General features: G+C 32.9%; 3 protein-coding genes across 10 annotated transcripts in view; 2 read left to right on the top strand and 1 right to left on the bottom strand.

Annotated features, from left to right (window-relative positions):
- LOC132736160 (uncharacterized) overlaps positions 1 to 1,303 on the top strand; it is a gene marked incomplete at its 5' end in the record, with an annotated part of 4,216 nt that extends 2,913 nt beyond the window's left edge. Inside the window, 1 exon segment of the mRNA XM_060723249.1 lies at positions 96 to 1,303.
- Positions 1 to 19,979, bottom strand: part of LOC132736159 (prostatic spermine-binding protein-like) — a 20,764-nt gene extending 785 nt beyond the window's left edge. Inside the window, exon 1 of the mRNA XM_060723248.1 lies at positions 17,657 to 19,979. Within this exon, the coding sequence (XP_060579231.1) occupies positions 19,071 to 19,502 (432 nt within the window). The 5' untranslated portion in view covers positions 19,503 to 19,979 and the 3' untranslated portion in view covers positions 17,657 to 19,070. The remainder of the gene's footprint in view (positions 1 to 17,656) is intronic.
- On the top strand, positions 1,321 to 25,882 carry LOC132736158 (uncharacterized). 8 transcript variants are annotated; one of them, XM_060723245.1, is made up of 6 exons: positions 4,938 to 5,158; positions 13,376 to 13,534; positions 23,519 to 23,685; positions 24,109 to 24,201; positions 24,749 to 24,863; positions 25,341 to 25,882. In XM_060723245.1, the coding sequence occupies exons 2-6, from the start codon at positions 13,522 to 13,524 to the stop codon at positions 25,829 to 25,831; spliced, it is 879 nt and encodes a 292-aa protein (XP_060579228.1). In that variant the 5' UTR covers positions 4,938 to 5,158; positions 13,376 to 13,521; the 3' UTR covers positions 25,832 to 25,882. The 8 variants fall into 8 exon arrangements, with proteins under 8 accessions (XP_060579230.1, XP_060579223.1, XP_060579228.1 ...); XM_060723244.1 differs by lacking the exon at positions 4,938 to 5,158 and adding an exon at positions 6,089 to 6,258; XM_060723241.1 differs by lacking the exon at positions 4,938 to 5,158 and adding an exon at positions 6,089 to 6,258 and having other exon boundaries at positions 13,359 to 13,534.

The following is a 25,882-nucleotide window of genomic DNA, read 5'->3' as shown; positions in this document are numbered from 1 at the left end:
CTTAATGTGCTGGAACAGACCAGAAAAATATAACAACACAATAACACAACAAGTTGTAAATTTTGAATCCAGCTTATCTTTATTTTGTTTTCCAGTATGCTCCAGTGCTGCTGAATCCAAAATGGCAATCTCTATTGTGACAATAATACTAACTTTTATCTTATTCGTGTTATCATTGGCAATATTTTTCACATGTTGTTGTAACGCTGCAACATTTGGTATGCCGCTACTAACAAGTGGTGATACTTTCTATGGGTTTAACAATATTTCCATACAACCAGATAGTAACTCCGACCGAACAAGTAATACCGAACAATCGAATGACATCGCACGCATGCGTCACAGACAACTGCAGGAACTTGCTATACAGGAAGCATTAGCTGATTTGAATAGAATTAATGACAATAATAGGGCTTTAAGAGAGTCCTCTGCTCCAGATATAAGTAATGCTAGGCGGCAACTTTCGGACGTTTTTGTGACAGAAATAACCAGTCCACATTCTTCAGATTTGATTGAAAGTCGATATGATGATCTACCACCGTCATATGACGAAGTAATGAGAATGTAAGAACCTGACAGAACCGGTACAGGCCGGACTATCTAGTTAAAGAGAAACAATTGGAACCTCTGGGCTGTTATCTCTCATGCCCTCGGACTTACCACGTGGTTTTAGATGTATACAAAAACAGAGGATGTTATCTTCGATAATGTATAACGAATGTATATATTTGACATCCAAAAGAAAAATAAAGTCTGATTCGGTAAAATGATGATTGAAAATATGTCTGATAATCATAGTAAGTTGAAGATGCCTTTTGATGTACAGGTATAATCAAATCCGAATAATTGTCATTATTTTGTACTTGCAGTTTCTATTATCATAATAATAAGTATAAAAATAATGTACTGTTTACGTTTGTATCTATAAGTTTGCCTCATTTACGTGGACATTTACCAAAACTAAGTCAGTAGCTCCTAGCGTTAAATTACTAATTATTTACATTCATGTATTAATTTTAACCGAAATACCTTATCAAGGGCCGAGAAGATGCGATTGTGATAGAAACTGCTTATTTCAGTAAAAAAGGGTTTTATATATCAAAATAAACGTTTTAGAAATTATTTGCAGTGTCACAACATTTTTATCCAAGATTACTGCCATTAGCTTCATGTACATAAGGACATTTAAATAATATTTTAGTGACATACAATTTTAAAATGTTTTGTTAGATTTTTTTTCCAAATTATACTAACCGTTTAAATATGATCATTTGACGTTTTTTTAATCCCATTTCTTTAAATAACACTAGGCTTCTATGTCGGTAAATCTCCAATTTAAGATTTTTTTTGTCTAACTTTACTTTTTATTTATTAGGAAAGAATCCAACAATTTGAAAACATTACAATTACATGTATCCCGATCATCATTATCATTATCATCATCATCATCATCATCATCATAATAGTATCATCACCACCACCATTTTCATCATCATTGTTATCATCATTATCACGCTATCATCATCACAATCATTATCATCATCATAGTGATAATCATAATCACCAGTATCATCATCACAATCATTATCATCAGCATTGTGATCATTATTATTACTATCACAATCATCATCGTGATCATCAAACTCACCAGTACCATCATCACTATCAGCATCATAATCATCGTCTTCCTCATCATAATCATCAATACCGCCACCACCATCATCATCATCATCCCTATCATCATCATCACCACCACCATCATTGTCGTCATTATCACCACCAGCACACACTACCACCACCATCATGATCTTCATCAACATAATCACCAGTACTACCATCACCAACACCAATATCATTATCAACATCATCATCATTGCCATTATCATTGTTACCATCATCATATCACTTTGATAATTATTATCTTTATTTTCTAAACAAATTTATTGAATATTATTAACATCTTATTTGCAGTCAAAGTGTGTAAACCTAAATTTCAACCACTTCCCGTTATCAGAAGAATGATGTTTATTAAGAGAGTACTTGTTTTAAAATTATATTTGTCTATTTCAAAATCATACTTAAACATTTCACGCTTTCCTTAACATTCATTTATGTGAACACTATGTGGATTATATTTGGCACAGGTAAACGTTGAATTATTTTCATACATATACATACATCTGTTATAAAGTAATTACTATGTGATGTTTTATTTATATGTTAATTGGATGAACAGCTTATGTAACTGTTATTGTTAAAATCCGATAACAAAATACTGAATGAAGGTTTTTTTAAAGCTGATTCAAGGTTGTTTGTTACAAGTTGTATATTTATGCGTAAACAGGAAGTAATTTGTTGTGTAATATGATATACTCTCTAGTCACGTGGGTCTATTGCTCCGCGCCCACAGGCGCGGAGCTATTTGTGTTTACTATTTTTTTTGTCCATGGGCCCGGATTTGATCATTTAATCCCTTCGATTTACAGCTAAAAGTAAATCCGTATTCAAGAACTCCTTTCGATTTCTATATTGGTTTCCCCTTCGGTGATTCGCAACATGTCATATTAATGAATCAGAACAGGTAAGCAGTTCTGCTGTACATGAATTCGAAAGCTATAATAGCTCTAAATGTTCTGATTTTTAAAACTTAGGTTATACATTTGTTATTTCCTTTTTTTAGTAGTACATGAAATTATAATTTGTTACATTTTGAATTAATTTACACACAGCATATCAAGTATACTATTAATGATTGAATGTGTCAATATAAAGAAGATTTCATGAATAAAACTTTAATAATTTTGCTTTTGATAATTATTCTTAATTTATATTTATGAAATTAAATGTTTGATAATAACATGTTGATATATTGGTTGTTTTGAAATAATTAAACTTTAGTATATAAAGTTACATTTCATTGGCGACAGTGATACAGCACACCACTTTGTGCTTCAAAAATAACTCATTTGGCCGCTATTTCAATGGTACGAGACCCGAATCCGTGTCCGGTGTATGTCCGTGAGTATTATTCCATGTGTACGTTATTTTCTTATATTATACCTCATTTGCAAACGCCCTTCTATATTTAATATGACGTCACCCGGTCCATAAACCGCATACAGACCGGGGGCGGTCCATAATTCTTATATGGACCGGATGACGTCATATAAAATATAGAAGGGCGTATGCAAATGAGGTATAATACTTTATTTTGTTGTTAAATGAGTCTTTTTACTAAATTGATTGTCTTGTTTTAAATAAATTTATTACATGTTGATCAAAAGTCATGATTTGTCTTTAAATTGATTTTAAGTTTTATTTATACAGTTTGTGAACATCTGAAAGTTCGGGTTTTTTTTGCCTGTTTATTTTGATTAACAAAAAATGAATAACAAAAGAAGAGCATGATTTTTTTAGCTGTATCGCTTGAATATAATAATAAAAAATTCGACTAGGGTTTGAGATAATTCACACACTGAACAAATAACTTATGATTTGAAAGCAAATTATAGTAAAAATGACAGCAATAAAAGGGATGAAAAAATTTAGATTCGGTATAATAATTATATCAAATAAAACATGGCCTTTCGGGCAAAATGCAACTTTACGTATGCAAGTTTACGGACTGGTTGGTCAGACTGAGGAAGGTATATGGCCCTCAAAGCCATGTTTTATTTGTTAAATAGAATAGCGAACCGAGGATAATTGTTTGTAGAAATGACATAATTTCATTCAAATACCAAAACCAGTCGTAACATCAAAGAATTAGGTAAAAAGAAAAAGGAAAAAGATTGAATACCAGTTAGGTTTTTGAATAACATCTCTTTAGCAACCGAAGACCAGATGTTGTTTTAATCTGTCATTGGTGCATCATGTAGTATTTTTAGTATTTTCTTTCGAAATCGATCAAGTATTTAATTTCGTTCGAGGCATTTTGTCGTGACGCGACCTGTCCGTGACTGTGCGCGTCCGTGAAAAATAGCTCGTCCTGCGAAGGGTATGCCACAGCGAAACCTGTATTTTGTGGCCTTACGAGCGGATGGACCCTCATTAAGCATAGGCTATAGATAGATAGCATCATTGATTTGATCTGCATTTTGAACATGAAATGTTATGTTTTTTATGAATGGCTTTAAAGCAATTCAACAATTAAGTAGATTGATCTCTAAATAAATCAATTAACAAAAGATTTTTTAATATATATCACCCAAGTCAAATAGCTTCTATATCTTTGACTCGCACGAACATGATGTTAGTGAATTTCCTCATACCTGCCTAAAATTCAGGTAACAGTCTTCTATTATATTAATAAATACTGTATCACCATGTTACGCGTGTATAACAAACAAAAAATTCCTGAATTTGGTCTTTTTTGAAATTCATCCCATTTTTACATTCCAGGGTGTATTCTACTTTCAGTATTGAAAGAAACCATTTTTTTTAAATTGACATGAAAAAATGCATGTTATATTAGTATATTATAATATTAGTCCCTTTTGTTATTATTTGTATATTTGTTACAATTATAATAATAAAAAAAACAGACTTTGATATTTTTATCATCTTATTTTACTGACTACAGTAGTGACACAAACAGAACATAGTACAGTCATGTCACATAACATTTACAAGTCTTGTAAGTCTTGTTTGTATTCAATGGAATTACTTTCCTTACCAGGTAGGCATCAGTGAAAGCATTTTTTTATATTAAATATCTTTCCCCTCTTTTTAATTATGGACAGTGCATAAGATAAGTATAATTATGCAAAGAATGGATTACAAAACATCCGGAAAAAATCTACAATAGTACTTAATCTGAATATAACATGACCTGTGCGTAGGAATAATTTGGTAAGGTATCTGTAATGAGCGCATTTTTTTGCGCGGAGCTTCTCAATTGCTGCATTGCAGCAACATTTGTACTTGTCTCAGTGTAGATTTGTCTGTCTGATAACAGTTTAATAGAATGCTTTAACATGTAAACATATGCTCTAGTACTTAGAATAAAACTTATATATATCTAACAGTGTTATGGTTATAACTGACCATCGGTCATTCAGACAATAGTACATGGTGTCAGAAGTAAAAACAGAGATGCACATATGCAACAAAAGTACAGAAGAAAAACATGGACAATGAAAAGGATTTACATTAAATTGTAAAAAGAACTTATATTCAATTGTAAATTAATAAAACACTGTTGATTGGATTATCATTAAATTGAAAATTACTAGCTGGACTACATTAAATTGTAAAGAAATAAAGCATTAAATTTTAGAAGAAATTTCAGAAAAATGGCGAAGGTACAACCTCCAGAAAACTTTGATTTTTCAAGCCCAAATAAATGGAATAACTTGAAACAAAGATTTTCATTTTACAGAACAGCTTCACAACTTCATAAAGAAGATGAAGATATACAAGTCGCTACACTTGTATATACCATGGGAAAAGAAGCTGACAATTTATTAAAATCTTTTGAACTATCAGAAAGTAACGCAAAAAAGTATGGAACTGTCTTAACAAAATTCGACGAACATTTTAATCCAAAGAAAAATATAATTCACGAACGAGCAAAATTCCATAAGAGAAGCCAAATGCCAGGTGAAACAGTAGAGACATTCATTAGATCTTTATACGAGTTGGCAGACAGCTGTGAATTTGTTGCCGATATGAAAAGCGAGCAAATAAGAGATCGAATCGTAGTTGGAATATTAGATAAAAATTTGTCAGAAAAACTGCAGCTTGAACAAGACCTTACTCTCGAAAAATGCGTAACAATGGCAAGAAACAGCGAAATAGTTAAAAACCAAATTCGATCGCAACAGGATGTAGCTGTAACAGACGAGGTTCGTGGCGGGGCAAAGCCAAAACGAAGTTCGGTACCGCAACCACACGTTTCTCGACAGCAGGATGCAACGCAGAAATTTCCGGGGACACAATCTAGATAATCTAAGAAAATCGATAACAAACGGTGTTCAAATTGTAATAAATACCATGCACGAGGACATTGTGCAGCGTATGGGAAAATATGCCGGAAATGTGGACATTATAATCATTTCGCAGTGTGTTGTAAAACCAAAAAAGGAACTATTGACTGTGTACCAGATGAACCTTGGACAATAAAACTTCATGTGAGAGATTTGTTTGTCTACTTTAAATTAGACACTGGTGCTGATTTGACTGTTATTCCTGAAAGTCTTTATAATACTTTAGGCAAACCAAAATTGAACAAGACTCACAGATCGTTAAACGACCCAGGTAACAAAAAATTGATAGTTATCGGTTCATTTACACAGACTCTTTCACACAATGGTAACAAGAAAATATATACGTTGTAAGAGACATAGATAGATGTTTATTAGGGAGACCTGCTATAAAGAATTTCAATTTAATTCAATTAAATTTGGACGAGATTCAAACCATTGAAATTGTCAAACAGAAGCATTCTAATCTATTTCGCGAGCTAGGGCAATTAGATGGTGAATATCGTATTTCACTCAATAAAACGCGCAGCCATATGCTTTATCAGTACCAAGGCGCGTGCCTATACCTTTGCTACCGAAAGTTTAATCTGAGCTCGAGCGTATGGAAAAGGCAGGCGTAATTTTTAAAGCAGATGAAAGCACAGATTGGTGTGCAGGAATGGTATGTATTCCTAAAAGCGACAAAAACGTGCGCATATGTGTTGATTTGACACAGTTGAATAAAAATGTGCGACGTGAAAATTTTCCTTCGCCGATTATAGAACAAAGCTTAGGTCGTTTAAATGGAGCTAAATATTTTTCAAAATTAGACGCTAATAGTTCATTTTGGCAAATTAAACTTGCTCAAGAAAGTAAATTATTGACTACATTTATCACACCTTTTGGTAGATACGCGTTTAATCGCTTACCAATGGGGTTATCTAGTAGTTCTGAATATTTCCAAAAACGGATGTCTCAAATACTTGAGGGCATTGAAGGAGTTCTTTGCCAAACAGATGATGTCCTGATATTCGGACCGACAGAGGCCGAACATGACACTAGACTTAAGACAGTTTTGGACAAACTAGACCAGTGTAATGTAACACTGAATGAAAATAAGTGTGTCATAAAGCAAAAACAGGTCAAATTTGTTGGGTACTTAGTAGGCCAACATGGAATCTCAGTAGACCCGGACAAAGTTAAGGCCATAAGAAATTTATGTCCTCCAAAAGACACAAATGGGGTACGTAGTTTTATGGGAATGGTCAATCAATTTGTGAAATTGTCTTCTCCATCTTTGGCAGCAGATTCGAAACCTATCAGAGACCTGCTGAGTACGAAAAATCAATTTTACTGGGGTTCAGACCAACAAGAAGCTTCTGATAAAATTAAGCTTACTTTGACCAATACTCCATTGTTAGCTCATTATGATCCAAATAGGGAAACTGTTCTCATGACAGATTCTTCAAAATATGCTACCGGTGACTTTAAGCCAGTATCATTTGCGTCAAGGGCATTTACACCCACAGAGGTTAGATACAGTGTTCTTGAAAAAGAAGCACTAGGCGTAGTTACTGGGGCTGAACGACATAGTGACCTTTTGATTGGAAAACATTTCCATATCAAAACTGACCATAAAAGTCTTGTTAGTCTTTTAGGACAAAAGGACTTGAGTGATATACCGGTAAGGGTACAAAGATTTAGAATGAGACTGCTAAGATTCTCCTACTCAATAAGCTTTGTGCCTGGAAAATTGATGTATATTCCTGATTACTTGTCGCGTGCTGAATGTGACACCTTAACATTTACTATCAAAATTGTAATGAATTGTGTGCAGCAAATTAATTGAATATACTTATAATGGGTGGCCTAATACAGAATCGTGTGAATTTGCCAAATTGTATAAACCTTTTAGGTCAGAAATTACTGTGAATAAAGGTGTGTTAATGAGAAATGACAGACTTATTATTCCGACAGACATGATACTAGACATTCTGTCTAAGTTACACCAAGCTCACCAAGGCATTTCAAAATGTAGAGCAAGACACCAAGCTCACCAAGGCATTTCAAAATGTAGAGCAAGACACCAAGCTCACCAAGGCATTTCAAAATGTAGAGCAAGACACCAAGCTCACCAAGGCATTTCAAAATGTAGAGCAAGGGCAAAAGAATCAGTTTGGTGGGTAGGCATATCGTGACATACAGCAAATGATTCAGAATTGTGATATTTGTGCAAAATTTCAAAATGACAAAAAGAGAACCAATGATATCTACTCCATTTCCTAATAGAATTTGGTCAAGATTAGGTTCAGATCTTTTTCATTAGCGCGGACACACATATTTATTAGTAGTAGATTACTTTTCACGATATATAGAATTATCGAGACTTACGTCAACGTCTTCGATGGCGGTAGTTGAACATTTCAAGTCAAAAATATTATCGAGACATGGCCTATGCGATATGGAGGACCGCAATACACCTCTGATGTATTCAAACAGTTTTGTTTGAAATACGGAATCGAACATATAACAAGTAGTCATCGATATCCCTTAGGGAATTCGGAAGCAGAACGCGCTGTTCAGACGGTAAAACGTTTATTGTCTAAATGCGACGACCCTTATGAAGCGATGATGATCTATCATGCGACTCCTTTACCGCATAATGGTTTAAGTCCGAGTCAAATGTTATTTGGTAGGCAGATTAAAACAACTCTTCCACAAGCACCACAAAAACTGCTACCAAGCAATATAAACTATAAAGTACTTCAAAATAGAGAGAAAACATACCGTGCTAACGCTAAGCAAAATTATGACAGAAAAAGACGTGCACAAAATTTGCCTTCATTAAAGGAAGGGGACGGAGTACATGTGAAAGACATGAATATCGAAGGTAGAGTAATTAAGAAAGCTTCGCGACCACGATCTTTTATAGTTGAGACACCGAAATCTACCATTGAAAGAAATCGCCGTAGTTTAGTTAAGTTGCATAAACGAGTTGACTTTGATAAAGAAATAGATATTCCTTTCAATGAAAATTATAACACCTCAAAAACTTTATTGTCTACTGTACCAACTAATTCAGTGTAAACAAGTGTCTCAAAATCAGAGTGCAGGTGTAATTACTAGATCAGGCAGGCTGAGTAAATCCCCAGATAGATTAAATTTGTAATGTTGTTCTTGGTTTAACAAATGATTACATGTTGACAGGATTTAATGATTATACAATAATGTGTGTTTAAAAAACATAATTGATATTTAAATTACATTTCACATTTTCTCACAGAGTTTAAATTTTTTGTTAATGAAATATTTGTGGTAATAGGGGGTGTTGTGTAATATGATATACTCTCAAGTCACGTGGGTTTAACTTAGAATAAAACTTATATATATTTAACAGTGTTATTGTTATAACTGACCATCGGTCATTCAGACAAAAGTACATGGTGTCAGAAGTAAAAACAGAGATGCACATATGAAACAAAAGTACAGAAGAAAAACATGTCATTCAGACAATAGAACATAATTGACTGTACTAATTCACGATTTTCATTTCATGAATTTACGGTTTTAACTTCATGAATTCAATTTCATGAATTCACGATTTCAACTTCAGGTGAAGTTGAAATCGTGAATTTGTCATGAAGTTGAAATCGTGAATTCACAATGTTGAAATCGTGAATTAGTACAGGCAATTACTTCCTGTTCACGCATATCGATACAACTTGTATCAAACGTGAATTCGTGAAGTTGAAATCGTTAATTCGTGAACTTGAAATAGTGAATTCACAAAGTTGAATTGTGATGGTGAAATCGTTAATTCGTGCAGTTGAAAACGTTAAATCATGAATTCATGAAGTTGAAATACAGTCCGACCCCGGTTATTCGACAACCCTTGATTCGAATACCCGGCATTATCCGTCCCGTTTTTATCTCTATATAAAACAATATAAATACGAGCGTATTATTCGAAATGCATTATCCGAATACCTCATATTTTTCGAAGTAAAATTTCGAACCAAGTTTTCAAGTTTTATTGATACACTCAGCATATTTACATATGATAAGAGGTGTACAATAATATATAAACAAAATTACTAAATGTGTAATCAGGTTGTGTATACAAATTAAATGAACTACAGTAGTTTTAAAAAAGTATTTATAACTACAATATTTCATAACATACAATGTAACTATGTCATTGTGTACATGCTATATTTTGCAAAATAGAAAAATATTTATATATTGTAAATAATAAAAAAACAACAACAAAACAATGTGACTAGCCAGGTGGGTTCTTAAAGTATTCAAGTATAACATAAACATATTTAACTAAGTTGCTTAATTTTTGTGGATCTGTTTCATTCATTAATTTTCTAAACGTAAACATATTTTTGTTTTGTTGATTAATTTGTGGTAAAAGTCGTTTTCGTTTATTTTCAAAATAACTACATGAAAAAATGTAATGGAATTCATCACCTATATCATTTGAGTTACAAAGACTACATTTTCTTTCATTTCTAACAATACCTAACCACCTTCCTCTTTCTATAGGGAGGAGATTGTTACACAATCGAAAATTAACAAATGTTTTTAAATATTTGTCTGACAGTAAACAAAGGTACGGTTCAAAGCAATGATCAGTTTTGTACATTCTATAATTTAAACATTTTGGCATTGAGTCGACATCACTACGCCATTTTTATACATATTGGTTACACATTGATATATCAATGGTTTTTAACAATAAGCATTAAGAACCACTAAACTTCTGATTTAACCAAATATAACTCATACCTGTTTCGTCAAAAATACTCTTAACATTCAATAACCATTTGTACTCCTTACCATTTCTTACAAAATCTTCATAGACAAGCTTATAAATATTTGACGATAATTTTTGTAGTGAATTACTGTTAACTAAATCATACCAATAACCAGCAACTCGTTTCTTAATAGTAATTGATAATGGAAATCGCCCAAGTTCGCCATAAACCATAACATGCGGTGTACTTTTCTTAACACGTAATACATATTTAAGGAAATCTGTATGCACTTTTTCTATAAGCGACAAGTCACCATAACCCCACACTTCACACCCATAAGTTAAAATTGGTACAATTGTATGATCGAATAACTTTAACTGACAATCAATAGGTAAATCTAGATTTCTTATTTTCTGATATAAACCAAACATTGCCCGTCTTGCTTGATCAACAATATGTTTCTTTGCAACCGCAAATTGTCTGTTCTTAGAAAAAACTACACCAAGATATTTAAACGTGTCTACGATCTCTAAAACTTGATTATCTACCGTAATATTCCTGTTTCTATTTCTTTTATCACCAAATACAATTACTTTTGTTTTATCAAAGTTTATATTTAATTTCCAGATATGACAATAATTAGAAAAAGTGTTCAACACAGATATAAGATCTAGTTCTGATTTAGCAAAAAGAATGGTATCGTCAGCATATAACAAAACAACAAGTTTCAAAAATATTTCAATGTTATTATCTTCAAGTATAACTAAAACATCGTTATTACATAACATGTAATTTTCTAAGTCATTTAGGTACAGAGAAAAAATTAACGGTGACAAATTTTCTCCTTGTCTTAAGCCCCTATAACAACCAAAAAAATTTGAAAATTTGCCATTTACAGATACACATGACTTGATTTCACTGTACATATTCTTTATTACATTTAAAATCTTTCCAGAAATATTGTATTTGACAAGTTTACACCAAACGCCTGCTCTCCATACAGAGTCAAAGGCTTTTTGAAAGTCAATAAAAGCACAAAAAAGTTTTGTTTTCTTATGTTTTAGGTAATCTGTTAACATGTGGAGAATAAAAATATTATCAACAGTTGAATGATGCTTCCTAAATCCAGCTTGGTTTGAATTTAATAAATTATAACTTTCTAAATATTTTTGTCAATCTTTCATTTAGTATACTTGTAAATAATTTCCCTATACAACTAAGCAATGTAATAGGTCTATAGTTTTCAGGCATTTCAATACTACCTTTATTTTTATAGATTGGTACAATACATCCTGTCAACCAAGAATCTGGCAAAAAACCAGTGTTAAGAATACAGTTAAACAATTTGTGATAAAGTGGTATAAGTAAAGTACTGCTTCCCTTAATATATTCGTAAGTAACTTGATCCAGACCAGCCGCCTTACCATTCTTAAGTTTATCTATTGCTCTTTGTATCTCAGAGATTGTTATGCTATCATTAAGCCCATTATCAAAATTAACATTTGGAAAATCTGTTTCTGGGTTGTCATTTGCATCTACTGTATCTGTATTAAGCTGTCTATAAAAATCATAAAATGCTGAAACATCAACATCAGTCATTTGTTTTTTCCTACTTATACTATTAACATAATTCCAATAATCTTTAGGCGATGAGTTTTTCATGTTTCGTATTTTCTTTCTCTGCTCCCTTTTAAAATTGACAAACCCGATTATACAATTATGTTAGAATTTCACACCTATTATTCGAAGCCAGTCTAATTATTATTCGAAGCCAGACTTATTGGCGCAGATCCATTCGCTTACGTCTAGTCGACTTGTGAAAAATATCAACAGTCATGCGTGTATTTATAATAACTCTTAGTGTGTTCTTTAATCCACTTTAGTTATCGAAAATGAAAAGCTATGCACAATGTCCGATTTTGTTATGGTATTGCTTGAAGATGACAGCAATTATTTTCATACATACCGTATATATGAATTTGTCAAAACATCCAATACATTTTTTTCATTAATTGTAACGCTACATGAGAGCCTTTATCCTAATCGAAAATACCAGAGTTTAGCTGTAAATACCGAAGTGACAACACGGCCATTATCAAGGCTTTGCGCGAAACGAAACAATACATAATGTAGAATAAAATGCAAGCATTTATGTCTTCAATGTCAATACAATAATTTTTACACATCTTTTTTTTAATTTATTTTTTCTCAATTGATTACAGGAAGTAAGTGTGTTGTAAACGGTAGTTTTGCTATAATTAGTCAAAGTGGAGTAGTTTTCGTCTATCACAATATTCCGATTTCGATTATTCGAACCCATTGATTATTCGAAGTATATATCCAGTCCCAGGCACTTCGAATAAACAGGGTTGGACTGTAGTTGAAATCGTGAATTCGTGAAGCTGAAATAGTGAATTCACAAAGTTGAATTGTGATGGTGAAATCGTTAATTCGTGAAGTTGAAATCGTTAATTCATGAAGTTGAAATCGAGAATTCATGAAGTTGAAATCGTGAATGCGTGAAGTTGAAGAAATGTCCTCATCGGTCTTTCGTAACTAATTCATATCGTATGGACTTTTGTTACAAGAATATATATGATACTGAGGCCTCAAACATTTTGATTTCTTCCAGAATGTTTCCCATTTCAGCTGAATAAAAACGGAGTTTGATGCAATGATTCAGAAGCGTTGTTAGGAGGTTGTCGAACTTACATATAGGATATAGTTATCGTATATTATTTGTCGTTTAAAAGGTGATATAGGAGTGTTGTTGCTAAGAAACAGGTTTGGAAAAAATGGTCTCGGAAGGTTAGTTTAACTCCTTTTTTTGGGTTTATTGAAAAACAGGCTATTAAATTACTGAAGATCGGTGTCTAAAATTCTGCATGTGTTTTTTCCTTAGCCATAAAATCAAATGACAGTTTTATATTTAGATGCAATGTTTCGTTGCACTGTGAATAATGTTAAGGTTCAAGTATCAAGAAAACGCTTGTTAATATTGGCTGATACACGACAATATACGTTGGTGTAACCAAGTAAATTATTAATATCTGTGATACAAACACACAGATCTTACGTTTAAGGTATTTTATCCTTTTTTAAAATTTGTTTGTTTGTTTGCTGGTTGTTTGTTTGTTTGTTTTGGTTTAACGGCACAATAGATACAAACTTGTCATACCGCGCCGAACACTTGTTGACATAAGATTATCAAACCTAAAAAGGGTTAGTACAAGGTTATAAAATGAGTTAGTTAGTTCATCTTAGAATATAGGTTTTATTTCTTTTAAGTTGTCGATCAACGTGTTGGAAGGAACTGAGGCAAAAAGTTCTTAAAGTGAATTTTATCGGTATAATATCTATAACGAACCAGTTCAAGAGCATAACATTTAAGGAGAAAATGTTTGACAGTGAAATATTTATTAATTAACTAACGTAACTTATATTTTGAACTTACTCCATTCATAAAATATTTATTAATGAAATAATTCTACCATTACAGATTTTGAGAGCAGATTAGCATTGACCAGGTGTATAGGTATACTTGGTGGGATAACGTTGGTTGTCTCGATTGTTGCCATTGCGATTGGTATTTTTTCCATCTCTGTGACGCAAGCGCAATGGGAATTTCCGTTTACTGCCGGTGGGGCTATGATTGCGGGAATATCGGTATGTAAAGATCATCTATTCGATTTATACTATATATGGTAAACAGGAGGGTCATTTGACAACTTTGGATTGTGTATCCGATGCCTGATATCATAAACAATATTTAGTGTTTAATACTAATTTCTGGACTGTGTACCCGATGTTATTTCGTCAGTTTATGTCTAAGAAATAGCACTCTAAATTATTAAGAGCAAAATATATTTGCAAAGTGGACAAAATCACCGATAGAGCAGCGTAGGAAAGATCTAGAGATAATCAAAATCCATAGAGAACATCCAAACAACAAATTTTTCCTTATTCTCTTTGGTAGCGATAAACTTCAAAACGTTTGAAGAGCTCTTATTTTTCGTATGTTTGAATGCGGTTTTGATTTTAAAATTTAAAAAAGCTGATATCATAAACAATATTTAGTGTTTAATACTAATTTCTGTATGTCACTATAATTCTTGTTTGGATTTGCAGACATTGTTACTGTCGTGCTGTCCAATAACATTGTATTGTGAAGACAGAAAATCAGAAGTTCCAAGCTTCACGTGCTTTAATTGTTGCGTAAGTAGTAGTAGACAATCCGTTTCAAAATGCAGCAATGTTTAGTAGAAAATACTAACATTTTTGGATGAGTAAACACTAATGGTAAATTCATAGAACGGTTTCCAGCTTTGCTGTTTCAGGAAGACGCCATGATAGTATACAGAGCAGGCACCTAAGTGAACCTTCCGTAAGGTAGCTGGATAGTTTTTTCACATCTCTACCCACAGCGATGAAAAACAAGTGATACAAAATAAGCGATCTATAAACTTGTTGGCCACGATCTCTAAACTTGTCGGCCACGATCTCTAAACTTGTCGGCCACGATCTCTAAACTTGTCGGCTAAACTTGTCGGCCGCGTTCTCTAAACTTGTCGGTCACGAAGAACGAAGATCCAGTATAGCTTCTTAATTATTTGAGCCGCGTCACGACAAAACCAACATAGTGCGTTTGCGACCAGCATGGATCCAGACCAGCCTGCGCATCCGCGCAGTCTGATCAGGATCCATGCTGTTCGCTATCAGTTTCTCTACTTGTTAAAAGGTTTAAAACTTTTAAACCTTTTAAACCTTTTAACAAGTACAGAAACTGATAGCGAACAACATGGACCCTGATCAGACTGCGCGGATGCTGGTCTGGGTCCATGCTGGTCGCAAACCCATTATGTTGGTTTTGTCGTGACGTGGCTCATTTTATGTTTTTATTTCAGACAACGTTAATGGTAATCTGGTTTGGTATTACCATATTAGCTGTCAGTTTTGCGTTTGGACTTTCTGGGATATATGGCGTAGTTTCGTGTTCAAATGCAGAATTAAAGCTCAAAGGTAGTTATCATAGAATTGAACTAAAGTGTTTGCATATTTTTATATATACAGTTTGACTATCTTGGAATATTTAGGATATGTGTAAAATATCGAAATTCAATTCTCCAAACACATTTTCAGAACAGCCTTTAACTTGTTAAACCCCAAAAAATGACTGACCAAATAATTTCTTTGATATCTTTCTTTTTTTGCTTTCGACATTTTCAACAAAGAACGCTTTTTTTAGTGTTGACGATCTCAACATAGAACGCTTGTCTTCTGTGTATATTCTAAGTATTCAAAACTTGCATGTGAAAGTTACTCATTCAATAAGTATTAGACTGCCATAGGTTTGTTTTGACTTGGTGAGTCCTTTTATATCGATCTTTAACATTACTTAACTTGCTTATCTTTCAAACTTGTATTTTGTTTTCCAGCATGTTCCAGTGCTGCTGAAGCCAAAATGGCAATTTCTATTGTGACAATAATACTGACTTTGATGTTATTCATTTTGTCATTGGCAATTTTTTTCACGTGCTGTTGTAACGCTGCAACATTTAGTGTGCCTTTACTGAATAGTTCACATAATTACACGGAAAGCGGCGATACATTCTATGGGTTTGACAATTATCGCATTGTAGCAAGGCGTCCAGACATCGACCGACAGCTCTACAATCGGCAGCAGCAAGAACGTGTCATACAGGAAACATTGTCTGAAGCTAGAATAAATCGCTTTCGTTCTTTAGCACACAATAGTAATAATGACAATAACATGCCTGTACACGAATCTTCTGCTCCAGACATTAGTGAGGTGGTAGGAGAAACTGGACCAAATTCTTCCACTAGGATTGAAAGCCAACTTGATGATCCACCACCTTCATATGATGAAGTTATGAAGAAAGAACAGACTGACGTTATAACTGTTTAGTGATGCTTGTCATAGAATGAAGTACATATATTAAAAAAAATATGATAAATTTAATGAGGGTCTTTTGATGAAATTCAGATGGCATGGTAATGGTCATTTGAATTTAAATATCCGATATAATATAGAGGGATAACTTTCAAATTGTAAATACATGTAAGAACAGAAGCTATGCCGCTTAAGGTTTCATGAGTTATAAGATAAAGCAAATACTTAGTTATCATTAGCACCAATGCTTACCCATAACACGCAATGTCATAAATAACACTAACAGACGGTGCAACCACAACCTACTAGTATTTTTACGCAAGTAAGTGCGTGATCGGATTGAGCAAAAGTAAGAGCTTAAATGCTCATTATGCCTCAGAAACTATTTTTTTTTCTTCTTTAGAAACAGCAAAAATGGTTGTACAGCATGTTAGATGCTTATCACATGAAGAAAGCGATTTAGAATAAGAAGGAAACAGTAATCATCTTTAATTTTCATACGTATATTTATAAAAGTATCGACAGTGTGAGAAAAATGTCAGGTTGTGTGTTCAAAGTGGACATTGCTGACTGTCATTGCAGTTTTACATTATGCCTCATGTGCTGTTACATTCAAATCGAGTCTGCAATTTTCATGTTATTTTGTTGTGATAAATGATTCTGAGGTATCTACTTTTTTCCAGATTTTTTTTCAAATGTATACCATCAGTAAATCAAATTTATTTTTTAGGTTTTGGTTGAGAATACATGTACACGTTTTGTGACATATGCACCAAATTTTATGTCAGCAAAATAAAATGATTTCACGATAATATCTAATTTTATTCTATGTCTTTATATCATTTCTATGGAATTTTTTTGAACGGTTATAGTTATCTTTGTCCTACTAGTATAAACTACGAAGAAAGGTTTTAAAAAAGTACATCTTCAAGTTATTTTGTTAGCAATTTTAGGGTTTCCTGAGTTTGATATGAATTTGGATTGTTGGTTAGGTTGCTCACTTTCTATGAATTTTGTACCTTTTTTCCCCATTATTTTATCACATTTCTTTGCAGCACCCTTCTTGGTGCAATTCTAGTGTGGCTGTGAAGTATGAAGATGGCGTGAACTTACAACGTTTTTGTTTGACATAGTGTTACTAGATTGAGAATATATATTAAAACTGTTTAGACTTATTAGAAGAGTCGGGCTGGCTGAAAGTTGATACATTAAAAATATGCAGTTCTGATCAGAAAGACATCGGTTTCAACTATAAGTACAATTAGTTTATAGATTCTAACATGGGACATAAAATGTTTTGAGCAGTGGTCAAAATAGAAAGAAATGCAAAATTGTTATTAACTATTATGTAATTACGAATGTCTATCATGATATTTATTTCATCAGCGAAATATGTGGTAATTATTGACATTTTAGGCGATTTGATATATTAGTGTATTAAACAGTGTTAATCTTTGATATCCATTTAAAAAAAATCAAATGAAATCAATATCTGGAAAATGTGATTCCTCGGAAAAATTAAAAACAACAAAATTGATTGTTTTTGTGACAGAAATAACCAGCCCACATTCTTCAGATTTGATTGAAAGTCGATATGATGATCTACCACCGTCATATGACGAAGTAATGAGAATGTAAGAACCTGACAGAACCGGTACAGACCGGACTATCTAGTTAAAGAGAAACAATTGGAACCTCCTCTGGGCTGTTATCTCTCATGCCCTCGGACTTACCACGTGGTTTTAGCAAAAACAGAGGATGTTATCTTCGATAATGTATAACGAATGTATATATTTGACATCCAAAAAAAAAAAATAAAGTCTGATTCGGTAAAATGATGATTGAAAATATGTCTGACAATCATAGTCAGTTAAAGATGCTCTTTGATGTACAGGTATAATCAAATCCGAATAATTGTCATTATTTTGTACTTGCAGTTTCTATTATCATAATAATAAGTATAAAAATAATGTACTGTTTACGTTTGTATCTATAAGTTTGCCTCATTTACGTGGACCTTTACCAAAACTAAGTCAGTAGCTCCTAGCGTTAAATTACTATTTATTTACATTCATGTATTAATTTTAACCGAAATACCTTATCAAGGACCGAAAAGATGCGATTGTGATAGAAACTGCTTATTTCAGTAAAAAAGGGGTTTTATATATCAAAATAAACGTTTTAGGAACTGTTTGCAGTTTCATTACATTTTCATCCAAGATTACTGCCATTAGCTTCATGTACATAAGGACATTTAAATAATATATTATTGAGATACAATTTTAAAATGATTTGTTAGATTTTTTTTTAGACTAACCGTTAAAATATGATCGTTTGACGTTTTGTTTTATTCCCATTTCTTTAAATAACACTAGGTCGATTAATCTCCTACTTAAGAAATTGAATTTTTTGTCTAACTTTACTTTTTATTTATTAGAAAAGAATCCAACAATTTGGAAACATTACTATTACTTGTATCCCGATCATCATCATCATCATAGTATCATCACCAAAACCATTTTCATCATCATTGTTATCATCATTATTTCCGCTATCATCATCACAATCATTGTCATCATCATCGTGACCATCAAAATCACCAGTATCATCGTCACAATCATTATCATCAGCATCGTTATCATCATTATCACCATCACAATCATTATCATCATCATCATCATCGTGATCATCAAACTCACCAGTACCATCATCACTATCAGTATCAGAATCATCGTTGTCATCATCATAATCATCAATACCACCATTATCATCATCATCATCATCCGCATCATCATCATCATCACCACCACCACCATCATCGTCATCATCATCACCACCAGCACATACTACCACCATCATCATCATCTACATCATCAAAATCACCAGTACTACCATCACCAACACCTATATCATCATCAACATCATCATTATCATTATCATCATCATCATATGAATATTATTAACATCTTATTTGCAGTCACTGTGTGTTAACCTAAATTTCAAACCACTTCCCGTTATCAGGAGAATGATGTTTAATAAGAGAGTACTTAATATTTGTCTATTTCAAAATCATACTTACCCATTTTGTATGACACCTTTCTTGAATGATTTTATTAAACAACATTTCACGCTTTCCTGAACATTCATTTATGTAGAAACTATGTGGATTATATTTGGCACAGGTAAACGTTGAATTATTTTTATACATATACATCATCTGTTTTAAAGTAATTACTATGTGATGTTTTTTATATGTTAATTGGATGTAACTTATGTTACTGTTATTGTTAAAATCCGATAACAAAATACTGAATGAAGGTTCTTTTTATAAAGCTGATTCGAGGTTGTTTAATACAAGTTGTATAGATATGCGTATACAGGAAGTAATTGACTGTACTAATTCACGATTTCAATTTCATGAATTCACGTGAAGTTGAAATCGTGAATTTGTCATTAAGTTGAAATCGTTGAAATCTTGAATTAGTACAGTCAATTACTTCATGTTTACTCATATCTATACAACTTGTATCAAACGTGAATTCGTGAAGTTGAAATCGTTAATTCGTGAAGTTGAAATTGCGAATTCATGAAGTTGAAATCGTGAATTCGTGAAGTTGAAATAGTGAATTCACAAAGTTGAATTGTGATGGTGAAATTGTGAATTCATGAAGAGGAAATCATGAATTATCAGAAGTTGAAATCGTGAATTCATATTTAGTTGAAATGTCCTCATCGGTCTTTCGTAACTAATTCATATCGTATGGACTTTTGTTACAAGAATATATATGATACTGAGGCCTCAAACATGTTGATTTCTTCCAGAATGTTTCCGATTTCAGCTAAATAAAAACGGAGTTTGATGCAATGATTCAGAGGTTGTCGAACTTACATAGGATATAGAAATCGTATATTATTTGCCGTTTAAAGGGTAACAAAGGAGTGTTGTTGCTAAAAAACAGTTTGGAGAAAATGGCCTCGGAAGGTTAGTTTTACTCCTTTATTTGGTTTATTGAAAAACAGGCTATTACATTACTGACGATCGTTATCTAAAATTCTGCATGTGTTTTTCCTTAGCCATAAAATCAAATAAAAGGTTTATTTTTAGATGCAATGTTTCGTTGCACTGTGAATAATGTTAAGGTTCAAGTATCAAGAAAACGCTTGTTAATATTGGCTGATACACGACAATATACGTTGGTGTAACCAAGTAAATTATTAATATCTGTGATACAAACACACAGATCTTACGTTTTAGGTATTTTATCCTTTTTAAAAAAAAAAAATTGTTTGTTTGTTTTGGTTTAACGGCACAATAGATACATAACTTGTCATACCGTGCCGAAAACTTGTTGACATAAGATTATTAAACATAAAATAGGGTTAGTACAAGGTTATACAAGAAAAGTATTGATGCAAAGCATCAAAGGGCGACGCCAAAAGAAATTGATCCAGATTTGCACCTTAATACTTAACAAAAGATGTGTACTTTATAGCAGTACCATTATATGTGACCTGGAGGCTAGGCCCAGTTTAAGTTGAAACTTAAACCAAAAAGAGTAGACTCTGTCTTGCCAAGATGCAAGGACAATTTATAGTCAATTAACCAATCTTATAGATTACTCATGCTATAAGAAAGAATTTCTTCAGATTTATTTTACCAGATACAAGGATACCTGAGTCATCAGCATATAATCACAGGCACGAGTATCGGACCTGGGAAAAAATATGACCAGAGTGATAAAAAAACTATGTTCATCTTAAAAGTGTGAAAATCCAAAAATAATGTAAATAATAACCCCCTTTAAAAATATACAATAAGTTAATAGTATATTTTTAAAGAAGGTAATTATTTACATTTTTTTGGGGTTTTTGACACTTTTAAGATGAACACAATTTTTTTTATCAATCTGGTCATATCTCTTCTTCCCAGGTCTGACACTTGTGCCTGTGCATATAAAAAAGCTTATTACTTAGGGTTGGGTTGCAGACATGTCATTGACATATATTAGACATAAAAAGGACCTAAAATGAACCTCAGGGGGACATCATAGGTATTCAGAGCAGCAGTAGAATGAGTACCAGCCACATCCACCAGCTATTGTCTATCAGAGATAAGACTTAAACCATGTAAGAATGTCATTACATATGCCAGATGCTTGAAATTTCATGACGAAGAAGAAAAAGAACTTCTTCATGTGCAGTATAGTGTGATCAACTTTATCAAATGCCCTTTGTAGATCTAAAAGTATCATACAATACTGCCTTTGTTTATTTCAAATTTAATGCAATCTTTTAAATGAATCAAACATGTGTCAGTTGAAAAGCCACTTCTAAAACCTGACTGAAACTGCCTGACCATGACTCGAACCATGATCTTCAGAAGACCAACTGAGCTATCCGGCCGGCCACACATTTTCTCTTTAATAATGAAACAGTTCTAAACCACAACATTTTCCCCACTATATTGATAGTATAAAAGTGAAAAAAAATCTCAAATAGTCTATATAATGTAATAAAGATTGAGTTGTGTGAGTGTCTAAGCATTGAATCCCTCTTTTAACCTTCCATTAGACTTTACTATATAACTAACTGCATATATATCAAGTGTTTAAAATGAGCACCTATATGTATAGCTTTAATATTATACCTTTCATTTTCACCAAAGGTTATTTTATTAACAATTTATATACAAACGCATAGAAAATAATAATTAGTTTCACATATTGATTAGAAGATTCCTCTAGCAGAAAACCTGTAGGTATGTTCTAACTGAACAAACTACACGTCTAAGGTATATAAAGCCAGTAAAAAAAATCTATCAATATTCACTTAAAGCCAGTAAAAAAATCTATCAATATTCACTCATCAGGGCCTCTATCTATGCTTTTGATGACCTTACAACTGGTACATTTTATACAACAAAATAGTAAGTAATACCTAAGACAGACGGAAAAGAACAACTAATTTAGTAAACATGAGTTACTTCCCCTTAAAATAGAGAAAACATGAAACCCAAAAGAACACCATAAACAGCAAAATTATGAAATGTTGCAGGCTCAGTTTTATTAAGCCATGCAAATTAATGGTGAAGTATTCATAAAAAATGGTCATGTGAAAGCAGTAATTGCAGAAAATCGGATAGCTTTCAACATCCGGATACGGGTACACTTTGTTAAAAACAACCATTCTGTACAACAGATAAACGTAATATGAATAAAAACAATAGGATAATCGTTTACAACAGTTCATTACCTATCATAATACTCATTTGCAGGTGAACTTTCTTCTTGTAAGAAAATTTTGAAAATATATAAATGAATGAATGAATGGATACGGCATCAATGTAGACCACAACGATATTCGAAATACGGGTTTTAGTATTGTCAATAAAACTAAGGGACAAGCTGTTAAATTGAGCCTGCAATTTCGTGAAAATAATATCACAATGCACATGCTTTTTACATAAAGTTATTAAATACAAATATAACAGCATATTTGTTAACTTGATTTTTACGAATCAAAATTAAACTAATTAACACAACATGACATTGACTGCTAATAATAACAGCTCCTTCCATAGGCCAAAATAAAAAGCATTCCATAAGAGACGACGCCGTGCCAATAATGAGTTAGTTAATTCATCTAATAGAATACAGGTTTGATTTCTTTTAAATTGTCGATCAACGTTTTGGAAGAAAGTGAGTCAAAAAGTTCTTAAAGTGAATTTAATCGGTATAATATCTATAAAAAAACCAGTTCAAGAGCATGACATTTAAGGAGAAAATGTTTGACAGTGAAATATTCATTAACTAACGGAACTGAAATTTTGAACTTACGTCATTCATAAAATATTTATTTATGAAATAATTCTACCATTACAGATTTTGAGAGCAGGTTAGCATTGACCAGGTGTATAGGTATACTTGGTGGGATAACGTTGGTTGTCTCGATTGTTGCCATAGCGATTGGTATGGTTTCCATCTCTGTGACGCAAGAGCAATGGGAATTTCCGTTTACTGTCGGCGGGGCCATGATTGCGGGAATATTGGTATGTTAAGATCATCTACGAGATTTATACTGGCAATTATGGTTTACAGATGTGTCATGTTTTCAGTCCATCTATTCCCTGAAAATTTTAGACTGTGTACCCGAGGCCTGGTGTTATTTGGTCAGATTATGTCCAAGAAATAGCACTCTAAATTAATAAAAGCAAAAGAGTTTGCAAAGCGGACAAAATCACCGATAGAACAGCGATTCAGCATTTGCGTAGGAAAGATCTAGAGAACACCCAGACAACAAAAGTTTCTTTTTTCTCTCTTTGGTATCGATAAATTTCAAACATTTGAAGGGCTCTTATTTATTGTATGTTTAAATGCGTTTTTGATTTAAGAAATCCTGAAAAAGCTAATAATATCATAAACAACATTTAGTGTGTTTAATACTAATTTCTGGTTCTTGTTTGGATTTGCAGACATTGTTACTGTCGTGCTGTCCAATAACATTGTATTGTGAAGACAGAAAATCAGAAGTTCCAAGCTACACGACAGAGTGTTTTAGTTGTTGCGTAAGTAGTAGACAACCCGTTATTTGATGAAAAATACTAACATTTTGGACGAGAATACACTGATTATAAAGTCATAGAACGGCTTTACAGCTTTACTGTTTCAGGAAGACGCCATGCCCCTCCAAGGAGCAGGCATCTAAGTGAACCTTTCGTAAGGTAGCTGGATAACTGTCTCAATCTCTACCCACAGCGATGTAAAACAAGTGATATAAAGTAAGCGATCTCTTAACTTGTCTGCCACGATCTCTTAACTTGTCAGCCACAATCACTAAACTTGTTGGCCACGATCTGTAAACTTGTCGGTCACGATCTGTAAACTTGTCGGCCACGATCTCTAAACTTGTCGGCCACGATCTGTAAACCTGTCGGCCACGATCTCTAAACTTGTCGGCCACGATCTCTAAACTTGTCGGCCACGATCTCTAAGTTTGTCGGCCACGATCTCTAAACTTGTCGGACACGATCTCTTAGATTGTCGGCCACGAAGAACGAAGATCCAGTATAGCTAGCTAAACAGCTTCATAATTATTTAATGTTTTTATTTCAGACAACGTTAATGGTAATCTGGTGTGGTATTACCATATTAGCTGTCAGTTTTGCGTTTGGACTTTCTGGGATATATGGCGTAGTTTCGTGTTCTAATGAAGAATTAAAGCTAAAAGGTAGTTATCATAGATTACATGGAACTGTCAACTGAAGTGTTTGCACATTTTTATTTATACAGTTTGACTATTTTGAGCTTTTATTCTTGGAATATTTGGGATATGTGTAAAATATCGAAATTCAATTCTCTAAACACCTTTTCAAACATCAAACCTTTTACTTGTTAAACTTGAAAAAATGACTGACCAAATAATTTCTTTTATTTATTTATTTTTTTTGCTTTCGACATGTTCAACAAAGAACGCTTTTTTAGTGTGTACCATCTCAACATAGAAAGCTTGTCCACTGCGTATATTCTAAATATTCATACCTTGCATGTAAAAACATAACATTTTCCCAGTTTCTCATTCAATAAGTATTAGACTGCCATTGGTTTGTTTTGACTTGGTGTTAGTGGTTAAGATACTCCTTTCATATCGATCTTTAACATACTGACTTAACTTATTTATTTTCCAAACTTGTATTTTGTTTTCCAGCATGTTCCAGTGCTGCTGAATCTAAAATGGCAATTTCTATTGTGACAATAATACTGACTTTGATGTTATTCATTTTGTCATTGGCAATATTTTTCACGTGCTGTTGCAACGCTTCAACATTTGGTGTGCCTTTACTGAATAGTTCACATAATTGCATGGAAAGCGGCGATACATTCCATGGGTTTGACAATTACCACATTGAACCAAGTCCTCCGTACATCGACCGACAGATCTACAATCGGCAGCAGCAAGAACATGCCATACAGGAAACATTGTCTGAGGCTAGAATAAATCACTTTCGTTCTCCATCATACAATAGTAATAATGACAATAACATGCAAGTATACGAGTCTTCTGCTCCAGACATTAGTGAGGTGGTAGGAGAAACTGGACCAAATTCTTCCGCTAAGATTGAAAGCCAACTTGATGATCCACCACCTTCATATGATGAAGTTATGAAGAAAGAACAGACTGACGTTTTAACTGTTTAGTGATGCTTGTCATAGAATAAAGTGCATATATTAAAAAAATATGATGAATTT

Source organism: Ruditapes philippinarum, unplaced genomic scaffold (assembly GCF_026571515.1).
Source record: "Ruditapes philippinarum isolate M1 unplaced genomic scaffold, ASM2657151v2 ctg6147_1_1_1_1, whole genome shotgun sequence".
Classification (NCBI taxonomy): Eukaryota; Metazoa; Mollusca; class Bivalvia; order Venerida; family Veneridae; genus Ruditapes; species Ruditapes philippinarum.
Note: the sequence above shows the minus strand (reverse complement) of the source record. Positions and strands in the feature narration are given on the sequence as shown.

Bases quoted from the DNA above. Each gene is read 5' to 3' on its own strand.
- LOC132736158 (XM_060723240.1), top strand. From the start codon at position 2,123: ATGTGGATTATATTTGGCACAG. The intron at 14,942-15,630 runs GTAAGTAGTAGT...TTTTTATTTCAG, and splicing joins TCACGTGCTTTAATTGTTGC to ACAACGTTAATGGTAATCTG. The intron at 15,746-16,161 runs GTAGTTATCATA...TTTGTTTTCCAG, and splicing joins TGCAGAATTAAAGCTCAAAG to CATGTTCCAGTGCTGCTGAA.